Source organism: Heterodontus francisci, chromosome 4 (genome assembly GCF_036365525.1).
Source record: "Heterodontus francisci isolate sHetFra1 chromosome 4, sHetFra1.hap1, whole genome shotgun sequence".
In the NCBI taxonomy this organism is placed as follows: Eukaryota; Metazoa; Chordata; class Chondrichthyes; order Heterodontiformes; family Heterodontidae; genus Heterodontus; species Heterodontus francisci.
Window position 1 is genome coordinate 74,246,202 of NC_090374.1, and position 20,305 is coordinate 74,266,506.

At 42.2% G+C, this 20,305-nt stretch overlaps 1 protein-coding gene across 1 annotated transcript in view; it reads left to right on the forward strand.

The window, feature by feature from the left end:
* Positions 1 to 18,857, forward strand: part of slf1 (SMC5-SMC6 complex localization factor 1) — a 107,637-nt gene extending 88,780 nt beyond the window's left edge. The window contains exon 16 of the mRNA XM_068029715.1: positions 17,146 to 18,857. Within this exon, the coding sequence (XP_067885816.1) occupies positions 17,146 to 17,627 (482 nt within the window). The 3' untranslated portion in view covers positions 17,628 to 18,857. The remainder of the gene's footprint in view (positions 1 to 17,145) is intronic.
* The last annotated feature ends 1,448 nt before the right edge of the window (positions 18,858 to 20,305 follow it).

Sequence of the window (20,305 nt, forward strand, 5' to 3'; positions counted from 1 at the left end):
CTGGAACAGCTTGGCTAGGGGTGTGGCAAGTTCTGGAGCACAGGTCTTCAGTACTATTGCCGGAATGTTGTCAGGACCCATAGCCTTTGCAGTATCCAGTGCCTTCAGTCGTTTCTTGATATCACGCGGAGTGAATCGAATTGGCTGAAGCCTGGCATCTGTGATGCTGGGGACTTCAGGAGTGGGCCGAGATGGATCATCAACCTGGCACTTCTGGCTGAAGATTGTTGCAAATGCTTCAGCCTTATCTTTCGCACTGATGTGCTGGCACCCCCATCATTGAGGATGGGGATATTTGTGGAGCCACCTCCTCCCGTTAGTTGTTTAATTGTCCACCACCATTCACGGCTGGATGTGGCAGGACTGCAGAGCTGAGATCTGATCTGTTGGTTATGGGATCGCTTAGCTATTGCATGCTGCTTATGCAGTTAGGCATGCAAGTAGTCCAGTGTTGTAGCTTCACCAAACTGACACCTCATTTTTAGATATGCCTGGTGCTGCTCCTGGCATGCCCTCCTACACTCTTCATTGAACCAGGGTTGGTCTCCTGGCTTGATGGTCATGGTAGAGTGGGGGATATGCCGGGCCATGAGGTTACAGATTCTGGTTGAGTACAATTCTGCTGCTGCTGATGGCCCACAGAGTCTCATGGATGCCCAGTTTTGCATTGCTAGATCTGTTCGAAATCTATCCCATTTAGCACGGTGATAGTGCCACACAACACAATGGACGGTATCCTCAATGTGAAGGTGGGACATCGTCTCCACAAGGACTGTGCAGTGGTCACTTCTACCAATACAGTCATGGACAGAAGCATCTGTGGCAGGCAGATTGGTGAGGACCAGGTCAAGTATGTTTTTCCCTCGTGTTGGTTCCCCCACCACCTGCCGCAGACCCAGTCTAGCAGCTATGTCCTTTAGTGCTCGGACAGTCGTGGTGCTACCGAGCCACTCTTGGTGATGGACATTGAAATCCCCCACCCAGAGTACATTTTCTGCCCTTGCCACCCTCAGTGCTTCCTCCAAGTGGTGTTCGACATGGAGGAGTACTGACTCATCAGCTGAGGGAGGGCGGTAGGTGGTAATCAGTAGGAGGTTACCTTGCCCATGTTTGACCTAATGCCATGAGACTTCATGGTGTCCGGAGTCAGCGTTGAGGACTCCCAGGGCAACTCCTTCCCTACTGTCGACCTCTGTCCCGCCACCTCTGCTGGGTCTGTCCTGCTGGTGGGACAGGACATACCCAGGGATAGTGATTGCAGTGTCTGGGACATAGTCATACTCACAGATTCATACCTTACAGACAATGTCAGGCTGTTGCTTGACTAGTCTGTGGGACAGCTCTCCCAACTTTGGCACAAGACCCCAGATGTTAGTAAGGAGGCCTTTGCAAGGTCGACAGGGTAGGGTTTGCCGTTGTCGTTTCCGGTGCCTCGGTCGATGCCGGGTGGTTCGTCCAGTTTCATTCCTTTTTTATTGACTTCGTATCAGTTCGGTACAACTGATTGGCTTGCTGGGCTATTTCAGAGGGCATGTAAGAGTTAACTACATTGCTGTGGGTCTGGAGTCATATGTAGGCCAGATCAGGTAAGGACCTTAGTGAACCAGATGGGTTTTTACAACAATCAACAATGGTTTCATGGCCATCATTAGACTAGCTTTTACTTCCAGATTTATTAAATTCAAATTCCACGTTCTGCTGTGGTGGAATACAAACCCATGTCCCCAGATCATTGCCTTGGGTCTCTGAGTTACTCGTCCAGTGATAATACCGCTATGCCACCGCCTCTCCTCAGCTGCTATCTCTTGCATCTAACTTGAAGATATAGTGCTAATAATTGTTTGTAACGTAGCAAACACACAAGAGCTTGAATGCACAAAAATCTATGCATTTGCCCATTTTCCAAAAATCCATCAAGTAAGATTTTTTCCCTTCCAAAATTTTGCCTCTGCACCACCCATTCCAACCTTCCCACCTTTCAGATTACATGGAATTTGCAGCACAGAAGCAGGTCACTTGACAGAACCAGCTTATGCTCCACACAAGCTTCCTTCCACTTTTTTATTTCATCTCACCTATCAACATCGTTTTATATGCTTATAAAACCCATCCTAAACAGATGGAACAGTCTGACTATAGCAGTTCCATATGTAGAACATAAAATAGTCAGTCTCAGAAAAACTTTGAAAGGAAATGATTTATATTACTTTGGATTTAAAGGGGAGGCGGTGCTGTAATGGTAATGTCACTGGACTAGCAATCCAGAGGCCCAGGCGAATGCTCTGGGGACATGGTTTCAAACCCCGCCATGGCAGCATAATTTAATTTTTAAAAAATTCTAGAATTAAGCAGCCAAACTCACTGCTCATCTGCCTTTCAAAGACAGGGCTTTGTCTGAAATCTGGATTGTGGGTGGCAAGACCTTGCCCTTTGCTGAAGCCCCCTTACTGGCTATATTTTCCTCCACCTAACTACTGGGGTGTCCCTTTATTCGAAAATTTAGAAAATCACACCTTGCTCTCCCCCTACTCCTCTTTCATGTTCTCCTTCAGGCACCTCACCTTGTTATATTCTTTTCAACTCTCTTTTTGATGTTCTCTACCACCACCGAGCCCCATTCTGTGTTTTTCCAAGATCCTTTTTTTATCCTTCCCTCAGCCTCGATGCTGAGTGACTCTCTTTTTATCCTTTGATTTCAATATCCATTTTGCCTTTGCCTCCTCTCCTCTGATTTCATAGTCATCTTATCCTCACTAAACTTCTCCTTCCATATTCATAGCCATCTCTTTGACAGTGTCATCTAACATGGCAACTCTAATCCCATGGTTTCAATCACAACCAGTTCCTTGAATCTTTCATACCCACATAGTCCAACCCTGTTCTCATTCCACTTTTTTTATACCCGGCCCTAGAAAGAAACACTTCCCCCACCACAATCCTCCCCCCAAAGTGACTCGCAACTGAACTTTCAACCTTCCAATTGCAACTGTCAATTATGTTCCCTCATCTCCCCTCCACTTCTGATGTACTTGACCCCAGTAAAACATTTATGCTGTCCCATCTTGGTTGTTCCACATGGTATGAACCCCTTTTTTTGAATGACTAAATACTTTAAAAATATTTATAGTCAGATCTGGCTGGACAACATCAAGCCTCACTTTTTCTGTCCACTGCTCCCAGGATCATTCTGGAGATCATAGATAACCCTGGCATCTTTTCTATGCTACCAACCATCTCCTTAAACGCTTCTCCCATGCCTCTTCAACCTTTATCTTGAACAAGTATGAGGAACTCAAATTTATTTAAGATTGAGACCATCCATTCACATGCCTTTGCTGCTTCACCCCTTCCCTTTGTTCACGAAACCAAACCTCTCCTACCCTCGCCCTGATCCCACATGCTTCTCTAATTTTCCCCATCCCCTCAAGCCAGAGCTCATCTGAGACCCACCTCCTGCTCCTTTCATCCTATTCCACTATATTGCTGACCATCCACCTTCCTTTCCTAACTGCCATGCTGATATTATAAATGGTTCTGTCTCAGGTACTGTATCCCTCTCTTCAAAACAGCTTTCATCATCCTACTCCTCCACCCCCTATCCCTCTGTTTTTTGCAAACTTTCTCCAACGTCCTTTTCCTCTATTATAATGGTATAATGTCATCAGGGTTTATCAAAGAAAATTTGTTCCAAAGCGGATCTGTAATGGAATTAAGAATTTAGTACATATTGAAATTGTTTGGCAATTGAAGAAAAATTGCAAGCCTGTTGTGACCATCTAGCATATGATCATTCTACATGCAACTTGCCAGTCAGCTTTTCACAGTGTTGTTCAACATTGCGTAAATCTTTCAGTTTTGGAAGTCTTGAAGTTTTTAAAACTTTATTAATGCTGTACAATACATAATTGACATTTCAGCTTCCAAGCTCTGGGGAGCAATGTAGTACTGATGACCTTTAATGTTCAGACTACCCCATTTATTCACAGCAAGAATTGGGTGCTGTAGATGAAAGAGAAATATCTTGTGCTTGTATAGCATCTTGCATCCTCAAACCTTCCCAAAGCATTTTATAGTCATTGGATTACTTATGAAAGGCAAACATTATAAATATAAGCAAGGCTTCAGCAACCACAAATGTGATGAATCTGTTTTTGGAGGGGTTGGTTGAAGAGGATTTTGAGTTTTTCATATTTTAGTGTTTAACATTTTAAAGGCCTGTCTTTTATACTTCTGCACAGATTTACTGATGATGTAGTATGCAATGATTTGGTCATGGTCTGTGATTTGGCCATTGCAGCAGTTGTGGAGGAATCTTTGGACTGTAATTCAGCTGTTTTGGTTTTGTTAGCAATCAGCTGTGAGATGCCCTTTGGTAGAAAGTCATGACGTGCGACACTGGAGATTACAAGTGCTAGGTCTGAATGTGGTATATAAAGGCGAGTTTTTCAATATATCTCAGATTTCATCTTTAGTTTTCCCTTGGTAACTTAAAGATGTGATTTCTTTATGGAAGTTGGTCTCTGGAGAAAAATACAAACAACATTAAATCTGTTAGTGTAAAGTAGAAATCAAAAGCAGTTTCTAACGAAAATTTCCATATTTGTAGCCACTTGTTAAAAGTACAGGAGAAATTAGGTTATTCAAAAACAAAAAGCAAGTATTATAAGAAATGTTAGTGTCTATAATTTGATGCAAGACAAGTGTGAAATTAAGTATTAAATTTGGAAAGCAGGTACTAGTAGAGATGAAATGGCTGTAGTAGAACAAATCATATTTCCAGATATTTTACCAACACAAACAGTATTCAAACTGAGCAGTGAATACAGATAGAAAATTAACATTTGAGCAATTGTCTTGATATTCATTTGACAGTAATTTGGTTTCCACAATTTGTTTTCACTTTTAATACGCCACAGTAAGATGAAGGACACTTGTTCTACGCAGTTGACCAAATATATAGTAGTATAACTACATTTCTTAGTTTTAGAAAGCAATGACGCCTTTTCTGTAACTGAGGACATCGTTTTACTTTAACTAATAGATGTGTTAGTCTAGGCTTGGTTAGTAAAGGCAGAGTTTGTAATTGGGTACTTAGCAAAAGGCAAGCCTATGTACTTTACTGCCCTCTTTTGTAAAATTATAGATTTCTCCTGTGCATATGGTCTGTGCTGCTTTGTGTTCAATAACAATTTTCTTTTTTGTGCTGGTCTGTTCTATTATGTGCTGCTGAGCTAAGCGATCCCACAGCCAACGGATCAGATCCAACCTCTGTAGTCAGACCACATCCAGTCGTGAATGGTGGTGGACAATTAAACAACTAACAGGAGGAGGTGGCTCCACAAATATCCCCATCCTCAATGATGGGGGAGCCCAGCACATCAGTGCAAAAGATAACGCTGAAGCATTTGCAACAGTCTTCAACCAGAAGTACCGAGTGGATGATCCATCTCTGCCTCCTTCTGAAGTCTCCAGCATCCCAGCCAAGCTGTTCCAGTACAGCTACAACACTAGCATCTACACGGCAATGTGAAAAATGTCCTGTGCACAAAAAGCAGGACAAATCCAACCCGGGCTCTTACTGCCCATCAGCCTGCTCTCAATCATCAGTAAAGTGCTGGAAGGTGTTGGCAACAGTGCTATCAAGCGGCAGTTGCTTAGCAATAACCTGCTCAATGACGCTCAGTTTAGGTTCCACCAGGGCCACTCAGCTTCTGACCTCATTACAGCCTTGGTTCAAACATGGACAAAAGAGCTGAACTCAAGAGGTGAGGGGAGAATGACTGCCCTTGACATCAAGGCAGCATTTGACCGAGTATGGCATCAAGGAGCCTGAGCAAAACTGGAGTCAATGGGAATCCGGGGGAAAACTCTTCACTGGTTGGAGTCATACCTAACGTAAAGGAAGATGGTTGTGGTTGTTGGAGATCAATCATCTCAGCTCCAGGACATCACTGCATGAGTTCCTCAGGGTAGTGTCCTAGGCCCAACCATCTTCAGCTGCTTCATAATGATCTTCCTTCAATCATAAGGGATGTTTGCTGATGAATGCACAATGTTCAGCACCATTTGCAACTCCTCAGATACTGAAGCATTCAGTGTAAAAATGCAGCAAGACCTGGACAATATCCAGGCGTGGGCTGATAAGTGGCAAGTAACATTCATGCCACACAAGCGCCAGGCAATGACCATCTCCAACAAGAGAGAATCTAACCATCTCTCCTTGACATTCAATTGCATTACGATCGCTGAATCCCCCCACTATCAACATCCTAGGGGTTACCATTGACCAGAAACTGAACTGGAATAGCCATATAAATACCATGGCTACAAGAGCAGGTCAGAGGCTAGGAATCCTGTGGCAAGTAACTCAACTGATTCCCCAAAGCCTGTCCACCATCTACAAGGCACAAGTCAGGAGTGTGATGGAATGCTGTCCACTTGCCTGGATGGGTGCAGCTCTAACAACACTCAAGAAGCTCGACTCCATCCAGGACAAAACAGACCACTTGATTGGCACCCCATCCACAAACATTCACTCCCTTCACAACTGACACACACTGTGTACCATCTACAAGATGCACTGCAGCAACGCACCAAACCTCCTCATACAGCACCTTCCAAACCTGCGATCTCTACCACCTAGAAGGATAAGGGCAGCCGATACAGGGGAACACCACAAGTTCCCGTCCAAGTCACACCCCATCTTGACTTGGAACTATATCGCTGTTCCTTCACTGTCGCTGGGACAAGATCCTGGAACTACCTTCCTAACAGCACTGTGGGTATACCTACCCCACATGGACAGCAGCAGTTCAAGAAGGCAGCTCACCACCACCTTCTCGAGGGCAATTAAGGATGGCCAGTAAATGCTGGCCTAGCCAGCGACGCCTACATCCCATAAACAAAAAAAAAAGTGTTTATATTAGATTTGAATAATTGCTTAAACTTGTTTAATCACATTGTTTGAATGTTCATATGTAAACTGTTAGACTTAACATTGGAGTTCCAGTGCACAGCAGAACATTTGGATACAAGTTTATTTTATTATACCATTTGACATTTACTAATCGAAGTCATCCCTTGAAGTATGGTGCACAGTAAAGGCTGGGCACTTGTTTCTGTCGGAGGTAGAATAATTGGAGACTGTCTGTCCAAGCTTCATTCCAACAGCTCATGTGGTCATGTGCAGTGGTGGCCTGAACACAGGAGCTGATCACTGATGTATCTCTAGCTCAGTGACTCTGAAGAGGAAAGGGAAGGCAATAGAATGTAACTTTCAATTCACTTTAAAAATAGGTTCAAAAGTATGTTTTATCTAGCACTTCCTGTAAGTATGCCGCACCAATAATACTTGTGGGAAATTGAGAGCAATTGCACAGTGGTGCAGTGGTTAGCACTGCAGCCTCACAGCTCCAGGGACCCGGGTTCGAATCTGGGTACTGCCTGTGTGGAGTTTGCAAGTTCTCCCTGTGTCTGCGTGGGTTTTCTCCGGGTGCTCCGGTTTCCTCCCACAAGCCAAAAGACTTGCAGGTTGATAGGTAAATTGGCCATTATAAATTGTCACTAGTATAGGTAGGTGGTAGGGAAATATAGGAACAGGTGGGGATGTTTGGTAGGAATATGGGATTAGTGTAGGATTAGTATAAATGGGTGGTTGATGGTCGGCACAGACTCGGTGGGCCGAAGGGCCTGTTTCAGTGCTGTATCTCTAATCTAATCATATCAAAGTGAACAATTGTTTAATGATTTGATTACTTCCTGAAAGTAAATGCTGGAAATTCACATTGCCCTAACAATTTTTTATACTTGATGCAGCTCAAACATTGGGGCTGGGAAATGCAGGTAACAAAAAATGCCAGAGAACAAACTTTTGAAAAGGGTAGCATGGGTGAAATGAGATTTCAGAAGGATGACATCATAGAATAAAGATTCCAAGATGTAAAACCCTTTGTTTCCACATAATGGAAAAGTAAATAAATTGCACCATAAAGTTTGTACAACCTGCATTAAGTACAGAAATGCTGCTCAACACTCAATGATTTAATGCTGGACATTACAAAAATGTAATTTTAAGATTTTTCAGTAATCTTGGTTGATTAAGGAATTTTTGTTGTCCTGTTTCACAAGCAGTTATTCTATATGCAAAGGTTTGACCTTAGTATCTGTAGAGTGTGATACCAGACCTGCATCATACTCCAGCAACTCCTCACACTGAGCTTAGCCACAAAGGAACTCTGTGTGTGTGTGTGTGTGTGTGTGTGTGTGTGTGTAAAATACAGTTGCCTTATGATATTGGCATATTACAGTGTTCAATACAATTATGTTCACCTGCTTGGAAAATGCACTGTCATAAGCCCCTTCACCTATGTGTGCAGCTCCCTTGATGTCTTCCTGACCTAGCAACACTTTTCTTTATTAAAACCTCCAGCTATAGTAATAATGTTGTATTTGATTTTAAACAGTTCTTAAATCTAAGGTCCTCTCCTGCCCCCTGTTGGCTGATTTGGATTTCGTATATTGTTTCAAGCTGATAACCTGAATTCCTTTGCTCACCCACCCATTCACCGTATTATGCATTTATCCTTTAATCACAGAAGAGGCTCTATAATAAATCCCACAAGTGTTTTATTTATCTACTAAGTTAGCCACTGACATAGTGAGTCAATACCTAGCCTTACTTCAATTGGTCACAGTGATGAGAGCCAGTATCTTAAGTCCTGCTTCTCAATGGGCATGGTAAAATGCTGACAGATGTCTATTTTCCAGACCATTAAAAAGAATAGGCAGTGGCTGTTTGTTATCCTATGGGAGGAGATCAACAGGTGTTTGTATTCATCAAGTTCTGCCGGCAATTGTACAAAGTGCATATAGTCTTATCTGCATCTTTTCCATCTGGGTTTTGACATTATCATGACAGGAACTGGATCAGTTTACTCAGTTTTTAATGCAGTTACATAATGGGTATGGGTGCATTTCAGGCTGCTTGTTTTGGCATGATAGTAGTAGCAACAAAGTTTTGCTTATTTTTTTCTTCTCTCACCCCTATCTATGATAGTAATCAGTGTATTACTAATTTTTCTAGTTTTATTGTGTAGTTTTTCATAATATCTTGGTTTGTTGATCACAGCTCTGTCAATTACATACGAACATATGAATTAGGAGCAGGAGTAGGCCACTCAACCCCTCGAGCCTGCTCCACCATTCAATAAGTTCATGGCTGAACTGATTACTCCACATTTCCACCTACCCCCGATAACCTTCCACCCCTTGCTGATCAAGAATCTTTCTACCTCTGCCTTAAAATATTCAAAGGCTCTGCTTCCACTGCCTTTTGAGGAAGAGAATTCCAAAGACTCACGACCCCGAGAGAAAAAATTTCTCCTCATCTCTGTCTTAAATGGGCGACCCCTTATTTTTAAACAGTGACCCCTCGTTCAAGATTCTTCCACAAGGGGAAACATCCTTTCCACATCCACCCTGTCAAGACCCCTCATCTTGTATGTTTCTATCAAGTCACCTCTTACTCTTCTAAATTCCAGCGGATACAAGCCTAGCCTGTCCAATATTTCCTTGTAAGAGAGGTCACCCAGTCCAGGTATTAGTCTAGTAAATCTTCTCTGTACTGCCTCCAACGCATTTACATCCTTCCTTAAATAAGGAGACCAATACTGTACATAGTACTCCAGAAGTGGCCTCACCAGTGCCCTGTATAGCAAAAGTATTAACTCCCTACTTTTGTATTCAATTCCCCTTGCGATAAACAATAACATTCTATTAGCTTTCCTAATTATGTGCTGTACCTGCATACTAACCTTTTACGATTTATGCACTAGGACACCCAGATCCCTCAACATCTCAGAGCTCTGCAATCTCTCACCATTTAGATAATATGCTTTTTTATTTTTGCTGCCAAAATGGACAATTTCACACTTTCCCACATTATATTCCATTTTGCCAGGTTGTGCCCACTCACTTAACCTATCTATATCCCTTTGTAGCCCTGTTATGTCCTCTTCACAAGTTACTTTCCTACCTATCCTACCCATCCTCCTACTCTAACCTAATAATAAGACCCTTTTTACCCTCCTCCTCTAACCAAAAAGGACTGAGCAGGTAAGCTATTTACTGTTTTTGTTAATATCTATAGTTGTACTTAACTAAGGGGTAATTGAATAAAAGAAATGGCAGCCAGTGTAGTGTATTGCTCCTCCTGCAGAATGTTCGAGGTGAGGGAAACCTCCGGTGGCCCTGCCGACTTCACCTGCTGGAAGTGCATCCGTCTCCAGCTCCTATCAGACCGTGTTAGGGAATTGGAGCTGGAGCTGGATGAACTGAGGATCATTCGGGAAGCTGAGGGGTTGATAGATAGAAGCTACACGGAGGTCGTTACTCCACAAATCAAAGGCAGCTGGGTAACAGTTAGAGGTGGGAAGAGGTCAGTGCAGGGATCTCCTGTGGTCGTTCCCCTCAACAACAAGTATACAGTTTTAGATACTGTTGGGGGGGACGGCCTATCGGGGGCAGGCTGCAGTGACCGGGCCTCTGGCACGGGGTCCTGCACTGTGGCTCAGAAGGGAAGGAGGGAGAATGGGAGAGCACTAGTCATCGGGGACTCGATGGTGAGGAGTACGGACAGGCGGTTCTGTGGGCGCAGGCGAGACGCACGGATGGTTTGTTGCCTCCCTGGTGCCAGGGTCCGTGATGTTTGTGATCGCGTCTTCAGGATCCTTAAAGGGGAGGGGGAGCAGCCAGAGGTCGTGGTGCACATTGGCACCAACGACGTAGGAAGGAAGGGTGGCACAGATGTTAGAAGTGAGTTTAGGGAGTTAGGCTGGAAGCTGAAAGCTCGGACGGACAGAGTTGTTATCTCTGGTTTGTTGCCGGCGCCACGTGATAGTGAGGCTAGGAATAGGGAGAGAGCACAGCTGAACACGTGGCTGCAGGAATGGTGTAGGAGGGAGGGCTTCCAGTTCTTGGATAATTGGACTGCATTCTGGGGAAGATGGGACCTGTTCAAACAGGACGGGCTGCATCTGAACCAGAGGGGCACCAATATCCTGGGAGGGAGGTTTGCTAGTACTGTTCGGGAGGGTTTAAACTAGTTTGGGAGGGGGATGGGAACCGGACTTGTAATCCAGGGACCAGTGGGTCCACTCAGAAAGACAAAGAGTGTAGTGAGGTATTGGGGAAGGTAGCACTGTCACAGAGGACAGATGGGCACGGAGAAGGGTTAAAGTGCGTATACTTCAACGCAAGAAGCATCAGGAATAAGGTGAGTGAATTGAAGGCGTGGATGGGCACTTGGGACTACGATGTTGTGGCCATCACTGAAACGTGGATAGGTGAGGGGGAGGAATGGTTTTTGGAGGTACCTGGTTATAGATGTTTTCATAAGATTAGGAATGGTGGTAAAAGAGGTGGGGGGGTGGCATTGTTAGTTAGAAATAGTGTAACAACTGCTGAAAGAATTTTCGAGGAGGATCTGCCGACTGAGGCACTGTGGGTTGAGGTCAGGAACAGGAAAGGAGCAGTCACCTTGATGGGAGTTTTCTATAGGCCCCCCAATAGCAGCAGGGAGGTGGAAGAGCAGATTGGGAAACAGATTTTGGAAAGGAGCAGAAGTCACAGGGTAGTAATTATGGGGGATTTCAACTTCCCAAATATTGATTGGCAACTCTTTAGATCGAATAGTTTGGATGGGGTAGTGTTTGTGCAGTATGTCCAGGAAGCTTTTCTGACTCAGTATGTAGACTGCCCGACCAGAGGGGAGGCAATATTGGATTTGGTACTAGGTAATGAACCAGGGCAAGTGATAGAGCTGTTGGTGGGCGAGCACTTTGGAGATAGTGATCACAATTCTGTAGCATTCACTGTGGTAATGGAGAGGGATAGGTATGTGCAACAGGGCAAGGTTTACAATTGGGGGAAGGGTAGATATGATGCTGTCAGGCAGGAACTGAGGAGCATAAGTTGGGAGCATATGCTGGCAGGGAAGGGCACGGTCGAAATGTGGAACTTTTTCAAGGAGCAGATAGTAGGGGCCATTGATAAGCATGTCCCTGTCAGACAGGGAAGGGATGGTCATGTGAGGGAACCGTGGTTGACAAGAGAGGTTGAGAGTCTTGTTAGGAAGAAGAAGGATGCGTATATAAAGTTGAGGAAAAAGGGCACAGGCATAGCTCTGGAGGGATACAAGATGGCCAGGAAGGATCTGAAGAAAGGGATTAGGAGAGCTAAGAGAGGGCATGAAAAATGCTTGGCGGGTAGGATAAAAGAAAACCCCAAGGCCTTTTACGCGTATGTCAGAAATATGAGGATGACTAGGGGGACCATAGGTCCGGTCAAGGACAATAGCGGGAGACTGTGTGTTGAGCTGGAAGAGATAAGTGAGGTTTTGAATGAGTACTTCTCTTCGGTATTTACGAATGAGAAGGGGTGTATTACTGAAGAGGACGGTGTGAAACAGACTGGTAAGCTCGAGGAAGTGCTCGTTAGGAGGGAAGATGTGTTGGGGTTTTTGAATAACTTGAAGATAGACAAGTCTCCCGGGCCTGACGGGGTATATCCAAGGATGTTATGGGAAGCAAGGGATGAAATTGCAGAGCCGCTGGCAATGATCTTTTCATCTTCTCTGCTGACGGGGGTGGTACCAGGTGATTGGAGGGTGGCAAATGTTGTGCCCCTGTTCAAGAAAGGGAATAGGAACAACCCTGGGAATTACAGGCCAGTTAGTCTTACTTCGGTGGTAGGCAAGTTGATGGAAAAGGTGCTGAGGGATAGGATTTCTGAGCATCTGGAAAGACACTGCTTGATTCGGGACAGTCAGCACGGTTTTGTGAGGGGTAGGTCTTGCCTCACAAGCCTGATTGAATTCTTTGAGCAGGTGACCAAGCAAGTGGATGAGGGTAAACCAGTGGATGTGGTGTACATGGATTTTAGTAAGGCATTTGATAAGGTCCCCCATGGTAGACTTATGGAGAAAGTCAGGAGGCATGGGATAGTGGGGAATGTGGCCAGTTGGATTAAGAATTGGCTAACTGATAGAAGGCAGAGAGTGGTCTTAGATGGTAAATACTCAGCCTGGAGCCCAGTTACCAGTGGCGTGCCGCAGGGATCAGTTCTGGGTCCTCTCCTGTTTGTGATTTTTATTAACGACTTGGATGAGGAAGTCGAAGGGTGGGTCAGTAAATTTGCAGATGATACAAAGGTTGGTGGAGTTGTGGATACCGAGGAGGGCTATTGTCGTCTGCAAAGGGACTTGGATAGGTTGCAGTGCTGGGCTGAAAAGTGGCAGATGGAGTTTAACCCTGAAAAGTGTGAGGTCGTCCATTTTGGAAGGACAAACATGAATGCAAAATACTGGGTTAACGGTAGGGTTCTTGGGCATGTGGAGGAGCAGAGAGACCTTGGGGTCTATGTGCATAGATCATTGAAAGTTGCAACTCAAGTGGATAGGGCTGTGAAGAAGGCATATGGGGTGTTAGCGTTCATTAGCAGAGGGATTGAATTTAAGAGCCGTGAGGTGATGATGCAGCTGTACAGGACCTTGGTAAGGCCTCATTTGGAGTACTGTGTGCAGTTCTGGTCGCCTCATTTTAGGAAGGATGTGGAAGCCTTGGAGAGGGTGCAGAGGAGATTTACCAGGATGTTGCCTGGAATGGAGAATAAGTCTTACGAGGAAAGGCTGAACATTCTAGGCCTCTTCTCATTAGAAAGGAGAAGGATGAGGGGTGACATGATAGAGGTTTATAAGATGATCAGGGGAATAGATAGGGTAGACAGTCAGAAACTTTTTCCCCGGGTGGAGCAAAGCGTTACAAGGGGTCATAAATTTAAGGTGAAGGGTGGGAGATATAAGGGGGATGTCAGGGGAAGGTTCTTTACCCAGAGAGTGGTCGAGGCATGGAATGCCTTGCCCGGGGAAGTTGTTGAGTCAGAAACTTTAGGGACTTTCAAAAGGCTTTTAGATAGGTATATGGATAAAGGAGAATGATGGGGTATAGATTAAATTGTCCTTGACAGAGGACAAAGGATCGGCACAACATTGTGGGCCGAAGGGCCTGTTCTGTGCTGTATGTTCTATGTTCTATGTTCTATCTTTGTGTCATTAGCAAATTTAGCAACCATACCTTCGGTCCCTTCATCTGTCATTTATATAAATTGTAAAACGTTGAGGCCCCAGCACAGATTCCTGTGACACATCACTCATTACATCTTGCCAACCAGAAAATGACACATTTGTGCCTACTCTGTTTCTTGTTAGCTAACCAATCTTCTATCTGTGCCAATATGTTACCCCCTACACAATGAGCTTTTATTTTCTGCAATAACCTTTGATGTGGCATCTTATCAAATGCCTTCTGGAAATCTAAGTCCAATACATCCACCGGTTCCCCTTTATCCACAGCACATGCAGCTGCCTCAAAGAACTCCAATAAATTGGTTAAACATGATTTCCCTTTCACAAAACCATGTTGACTCTGCCTGATTACCTTGAGTTCCTCCCTCCCTTCCATTTCCTGACTTATAGCTAATACTGGGATGTTACTTGTATTCTCAGTAGTAAAGACGGATGCAAAATATCTGTTCAATTCATCTGCCATCTCCTTATTATCCATTATTAATTCCCCAGAATCACTCTTTATAGGACCAACGCTCACTGTCCACTCTTTTTTCTTTTTTAAGTATCTACAGAAACTCTATCTGTCTTTATATTTCTAGCTGGCTTTCTCTCATACTCTAATTTTACCTTCCTTATCAATCTTTTAGTCCTTTGCTGTTTTTTATATTCTGTCCAATCTTCTGATCTCTCTCCCATCTTTTGAGTAGCTTTGAAGGAGGAGAAAAGGATGTGAAAATGCTTATTTGTTTTTTTAAAAATCCTACGAGGGCAAAGCCTTTGTTTTCACAATGTTTTCAGCTAAGTTTGCCACTAGTCTGGTCAATGGCAAATGAGGTTTAATATGAATATAAATATACTGCATGCCAGGAGTAAAATTAGGAGACTCTTATTATTCGGAACCGAAGAAGGGTCACTGACCCGAAACGTTAACTCTGCTTCTCTTTCCACAGATGCTGCCAGACCTGCTGAGTGATTCCAGCATTTCTTGTTTTTGTTCATTTGCATGCTCTGACCTGACTTCCTGGGTAAACTTCTTGTCATCAGCACATTTTGGAGGCTGTCCAGACCATCAAACAGTGCACACAGAAATGCAGAAAGCTGCCTCTAGGAGTTTGAGGGATGCATTAGCCTTTTGGGAATGTATAAAATACATAAACAGAATAGAGAAATTAACTCCAGAATATTGCAGAGCCGCAATACAAAAAGATACAGATTCAATGTTGTGAAGGCTAAGTTTAGATTTAGGACAAGCACCTGGAAGGGGTTAGAATGCGTTTCCAGGAACTGTGATTGAGGTCAGGAAATATAAGAAATTTGATTACTAACTAGAAAACCGCCTTTATTCCCTGTGAAATTTATATTGAACTTTCAGAAATTTGTTTTAAACTTTCTTTTAAGAAATTGGGATCCCATATGTAGTTTTTGCTATAAACCATTAACAACACTGATGCTCTTTTCATTGCTGACCACTTCATTTGGCCAATAAATTGCCACTGAAATCAGTATGTCACTTATCATGAATGTAAAACAGCAGATATGTTGTGCATACAAAATAAATAAGATATTCATAAAAATCAAATGGTCATATACTTGCATATATGTGCTCTTGTCACTGATAGATATATTAGCCCCAAAAATAACTTTGTCTTGCAGCAATGAAAGCATTTGATGCTCTGCTTTAACATTCACATGACCAATGTGGAACATTCCACAGAAGATTGAAGGCAGCTTACAACTTTACTGAATTAGGAAATAACACTTATACAGTTACCTTGGACTGTATAAAGCATGTAAGGGCATGGGGTTTCAGATGCTTAAACTTTAGTTTTTTTTCAAGGATGTCTCGAGCTCTTCACTCAAGTTCCAACTTTGTAACTATCGCTTTCATTTTAGCCCATTCTGTACTTGAATTTACAGGCCAGTCATACTGTGATTTGCATCACTGCATAGCAGTTTTGGCTTTGCAGCTGCACAAACTATACAGTATAACTGAAGCCAAATTGGTGTTGGTACAGATTTTCAGGTTGGGGACCACCTGATAAAGGTAATCTTGCTTTGTTTTTGGCCTGCTAAGAATGGCAAAATAGCTGCAACTGGTATGAAGTGAATTTTTAAACTTGAAAATCTGACGGGACTGTTTTCAAATTTAGCAGTTGATAGAAATGTCACCACTTTGCTAATGCTTAAAATTTAGCTGACATTTTAATACCTGTTTCACACTAGTACTTTATAATCTGTTTTCCCCCAATTTATGAGTGGCACAGAACTGGCATGATAACCAGGTACAGCTCTCAAACCAGATCTATATTGTTTTTACTGAGGGCTGACTTATCCAACATTTTATTGTTTATTTTGAACTTATAGCATCATATCTAGATTGAAATAATAATCGCAAAATTGTAATGCATTGTTAAGCTTTTTGAGATGTGGATGTAGCTTGCAAATGACTAGGAAATGAAAAAACTGAGCCAGCAACAATTTGAGACTTTCTGTCGCTACTTTATTACCTTTTCATTCATAATTTTTGTCGGACATTTTCAGGATAATAGCAGTAAAATTGATATAACTGAAATGAAGATAATCATTATTTCTACATTACAACGTTGACTGCACTTTAAAAGTACTTCATTGGCTGTAAAGCCCTTTGAGGCATCCAGTGGTTGTGAAATAAATGTTTTTTTTATTCAAAAAAACTGAAAGCATTAAGATAGTGAAACTCCATTCTATATTGAGAAATTATTTTAAATGTAAGTGGAATAAAGAATAGTATAATGTAGAATATTTGGAATACAAAACATATGAATGTCACATTATTGTCGGTGACTTGCCTGGGTATTTACTGTAGACTGATTTGGTTTTAAAGCAACAGACTTCCCTAGGCAGTCAGAGTATAAGTTAATTGTGTCAGCATTAGTTACTGCCTAAAGCAGTTATAGATGAGCCCCAAGGTGAAAAGAGAACAGCTGTTTCAGTCACTAGTGTATAAACGCTATTAGTATAAATATATGTCATTGTTCCTACAGGAGCTGTATTGTTACAGCAACAAGACTGTCTAGGAAAAACACCCCGAGATTATATTGATTGTCCAAAAGTAAAGGAAGATGTATGTGCCATCACTGAAGTCAGAATGGAGAAGATTGCTGAAAGGCAATTTGGAAATTTGAACAAAGATATCAATCCTACTGAAATGGAGCCCAGTGCTTATCTCTGGACTATACTTCTAAAGAACTATGTTGAAAATCATAACTTGCCCTTTATCTGTCGTGTTGTGAATGATTCATCTTTGACTATTGGTCAATTTGTAGGTAAGAATAGGTTTGAGAACCTGGTAAATTCCTTTCCTGACCAGCTGATGGTGCAGTATGCTGAAGATGTAAAAGCTTATAAGGAACTTCCAAAGTATATCCAGCAAGTGCTTGGCAATTTGAGGAGTGGATCTCTGGCACTTGGAGTGCACACACAGTTGTTACTGCTGCACATGGAATCAACACTTATTAATTCTTAATCACTCCAAATGGCAAAGATACATTGCTCATCTTGGGCTGAAGTGAAAATGTATTAATATTAAATAAACAACAACTGCTGCTAAGAACTACCATGACTACAAACTGGGAAAAACTGAAGTTGTATTTGCCAATGCTGCGTTTTGTATATTTTGCAGAAGTATGATTTGCTTTCAGGAAACACCTGAGATTGTGTTGCTGCTAATTAATTGTCTATGGCATGAGAGAGCTGAATATTTTCTTCTGTGCAGAATGAATTATATATGATAGTGTTTATATTTTGTAAAATATGCTTTTTGCAAATAAGTCATACCATTGGTCTTGTATTGTTCTTAACTGACTGTCTTTTATATCAGAATACATGACTACTTCCCTTTTAAATTTGTCATTAGAAAGTTTAGCATTTTGTGTATGCAATGAGACAATTTTACTCCATCTTTTGCAGTTGTGGCGCCCTGTTCAATTGTTCCACATTCAAATGATATTAGATTTTTTTTTATCTATAAACAATCATCAGTTTAAAAATATGGAAATAAAACACATTGGTTCTATGAGACTAGTGAAGTCTTTAGATTTTTGTTTTTAAAGGAGGGTGATTTTTCTGTTTTCTTCTGCTTGGGGCTTTGGGCCTGTCAAATGCCAATTGGGGCTGGCAGCCTACTCCCCGATGTGCACTGATGCTACTTTGAATTGCTGGAAAGTATGCAAGAGCAGCTTCAGGACAACTGGAAATTAAATCTGCATCCTCTTACTGCTATGGTACCATATGTTGATCCTCCTGTGAGGTCTGCCTACACATGAGCTCTATTTTGTTCTGTTCTATGGCACATGATACTTCACAACCTCAAAGTATTCTGTCTAGGTCTGTAGCAATGCTAAATGTCTGCAAGTTAGCAGGAAATTCTTGCAAGTGAAACTGCTGGAACATTTCTATGAAAAGATACAAAATTTTACTTTGGCTTGGTATTGGATTTACTGAGGCTCGAACAGGGCTAGCTTCATGAATTCCTGTGGCTGCAAAGACCAAAAAGGGAAATTGAACTGTTAGAACAGATTTTCTGGCAATTAGATTTTTTTTTTGTATTTCTTCAATCAATCTCTTGAAGTCATAAACATGTGGGGTAAAAAATTACATGATTTCTAATGTAGGTTTTAGTCTGAGATGATTTGCTATTTTTACTTGTTTTTTTGGAACCTCCATGATACAGTTAATGTACTAAATAACCATTAATCTAGATGTTTTTGGTTTCAAATAAAACACTTATTAAAAACACACTCATTGTGAAGTATCTTGTAGGTCATATCTGATCTGGGAAGAATGAGACTAGTATGTCAGTTTTCTCGGACTACAGCTGTGCTGAGGCGTTGAAGTAGCAAAGCTCTTCCCTTTCCCCTGCTCTCTTCTCTTTTCCCCCCCCCCCCCCCCCAGAAAATAAAATTACAAATTTTAACATTGGCTAAATAGATGATTTACACTCATATTAGTATTAAAGTGGCTGATTCTGTCCCTGGTTGGTTAGAAGTGGCCCCCATTTTACAATCAGCGGCAAAGGAAAAGCACTTGCTGTTCATCGTACATACGGTTGTCCACAGACCTTTTGTGCTTTTGAACAGTAACTTGCAGTATTTAGAGATCCTTTCCAGTTCAGTGCCCTCTTCAACCAAGCATATTGAAGAATCCTGAAAGAGACATGCAGAGTTTAAACCAAGAAATATAAACTAGAATATTTAGTTGTAAAATCATGCACAGAATGCATAAGAGTGAAAGAAAGATGGGCTAAAAGGCAAGTGAATTTTTTTTAGATCGCCAATAAATTCTGAAGGAATGAGATTCCATACTTATGAAATTAAATTTTCAGTGCCAAAGCTGTTGGTGTGACAGTATGACAGTAATTAAGACTTATGCCATTTAAAAATTCATTTACACCTGAATGTGCCAGTCTTAACTTTCTCTGATGTGTTTAGTGGGTAAGTAGTGTGATTTAATGCACTTGCATGGATTTCAATGAGTCTCAACAAGATACTGTTGTAGTTTGTGGAGGAGCAGGGAAAATTGGACAACAGCTTCCAGATTTCTGCATTTAACTGCACATGAGCAGGCTCCAAAAGTTACTGTCTGATTTACTCTGTAGTGACAGTGAATGCTAAATGGTATCATCATTAGTCTTAATGCAAAATCTGGGCCATTTGGCTTTCATGTGAAAGCATGATTTTTGAGCTTTCTACATTTTCAGTGCAATCAACTGCATAGTTGGAATCTCATCGAAAGAAACAAAGACATGCACTTACATATTGTGCCTTTCACGTTTTCATAACATCCAAAAGTACTTCACACTCCAAAAGTAATGAATTGACCGTAGTCATTTATTTTTGTAGGCAAATACATCAGTTGCTTTGTGTAGCGAGATTCCAGAAGCAGTAGTCAGATAAATGACCCTTTTGGGTTTTTTTGATCACACCAGCAGAACACACTGTTCTTCGAATTCTGCCATGGGATCTTTTACATCAACCTAACCAGAGACATGGGCTTGCAAAGCATTAAGGTAGATAAGTCCCCAGGGCCTGATGGGATCTACCCCAGAATACTGAGGGAGGCAAGGGAAGAAATTACTGGGGCCTTGACAGAAATCTTTGCATCCTCATTGGCTACAGGTGAGGTCCCAGAGGACTGGAGAATAGC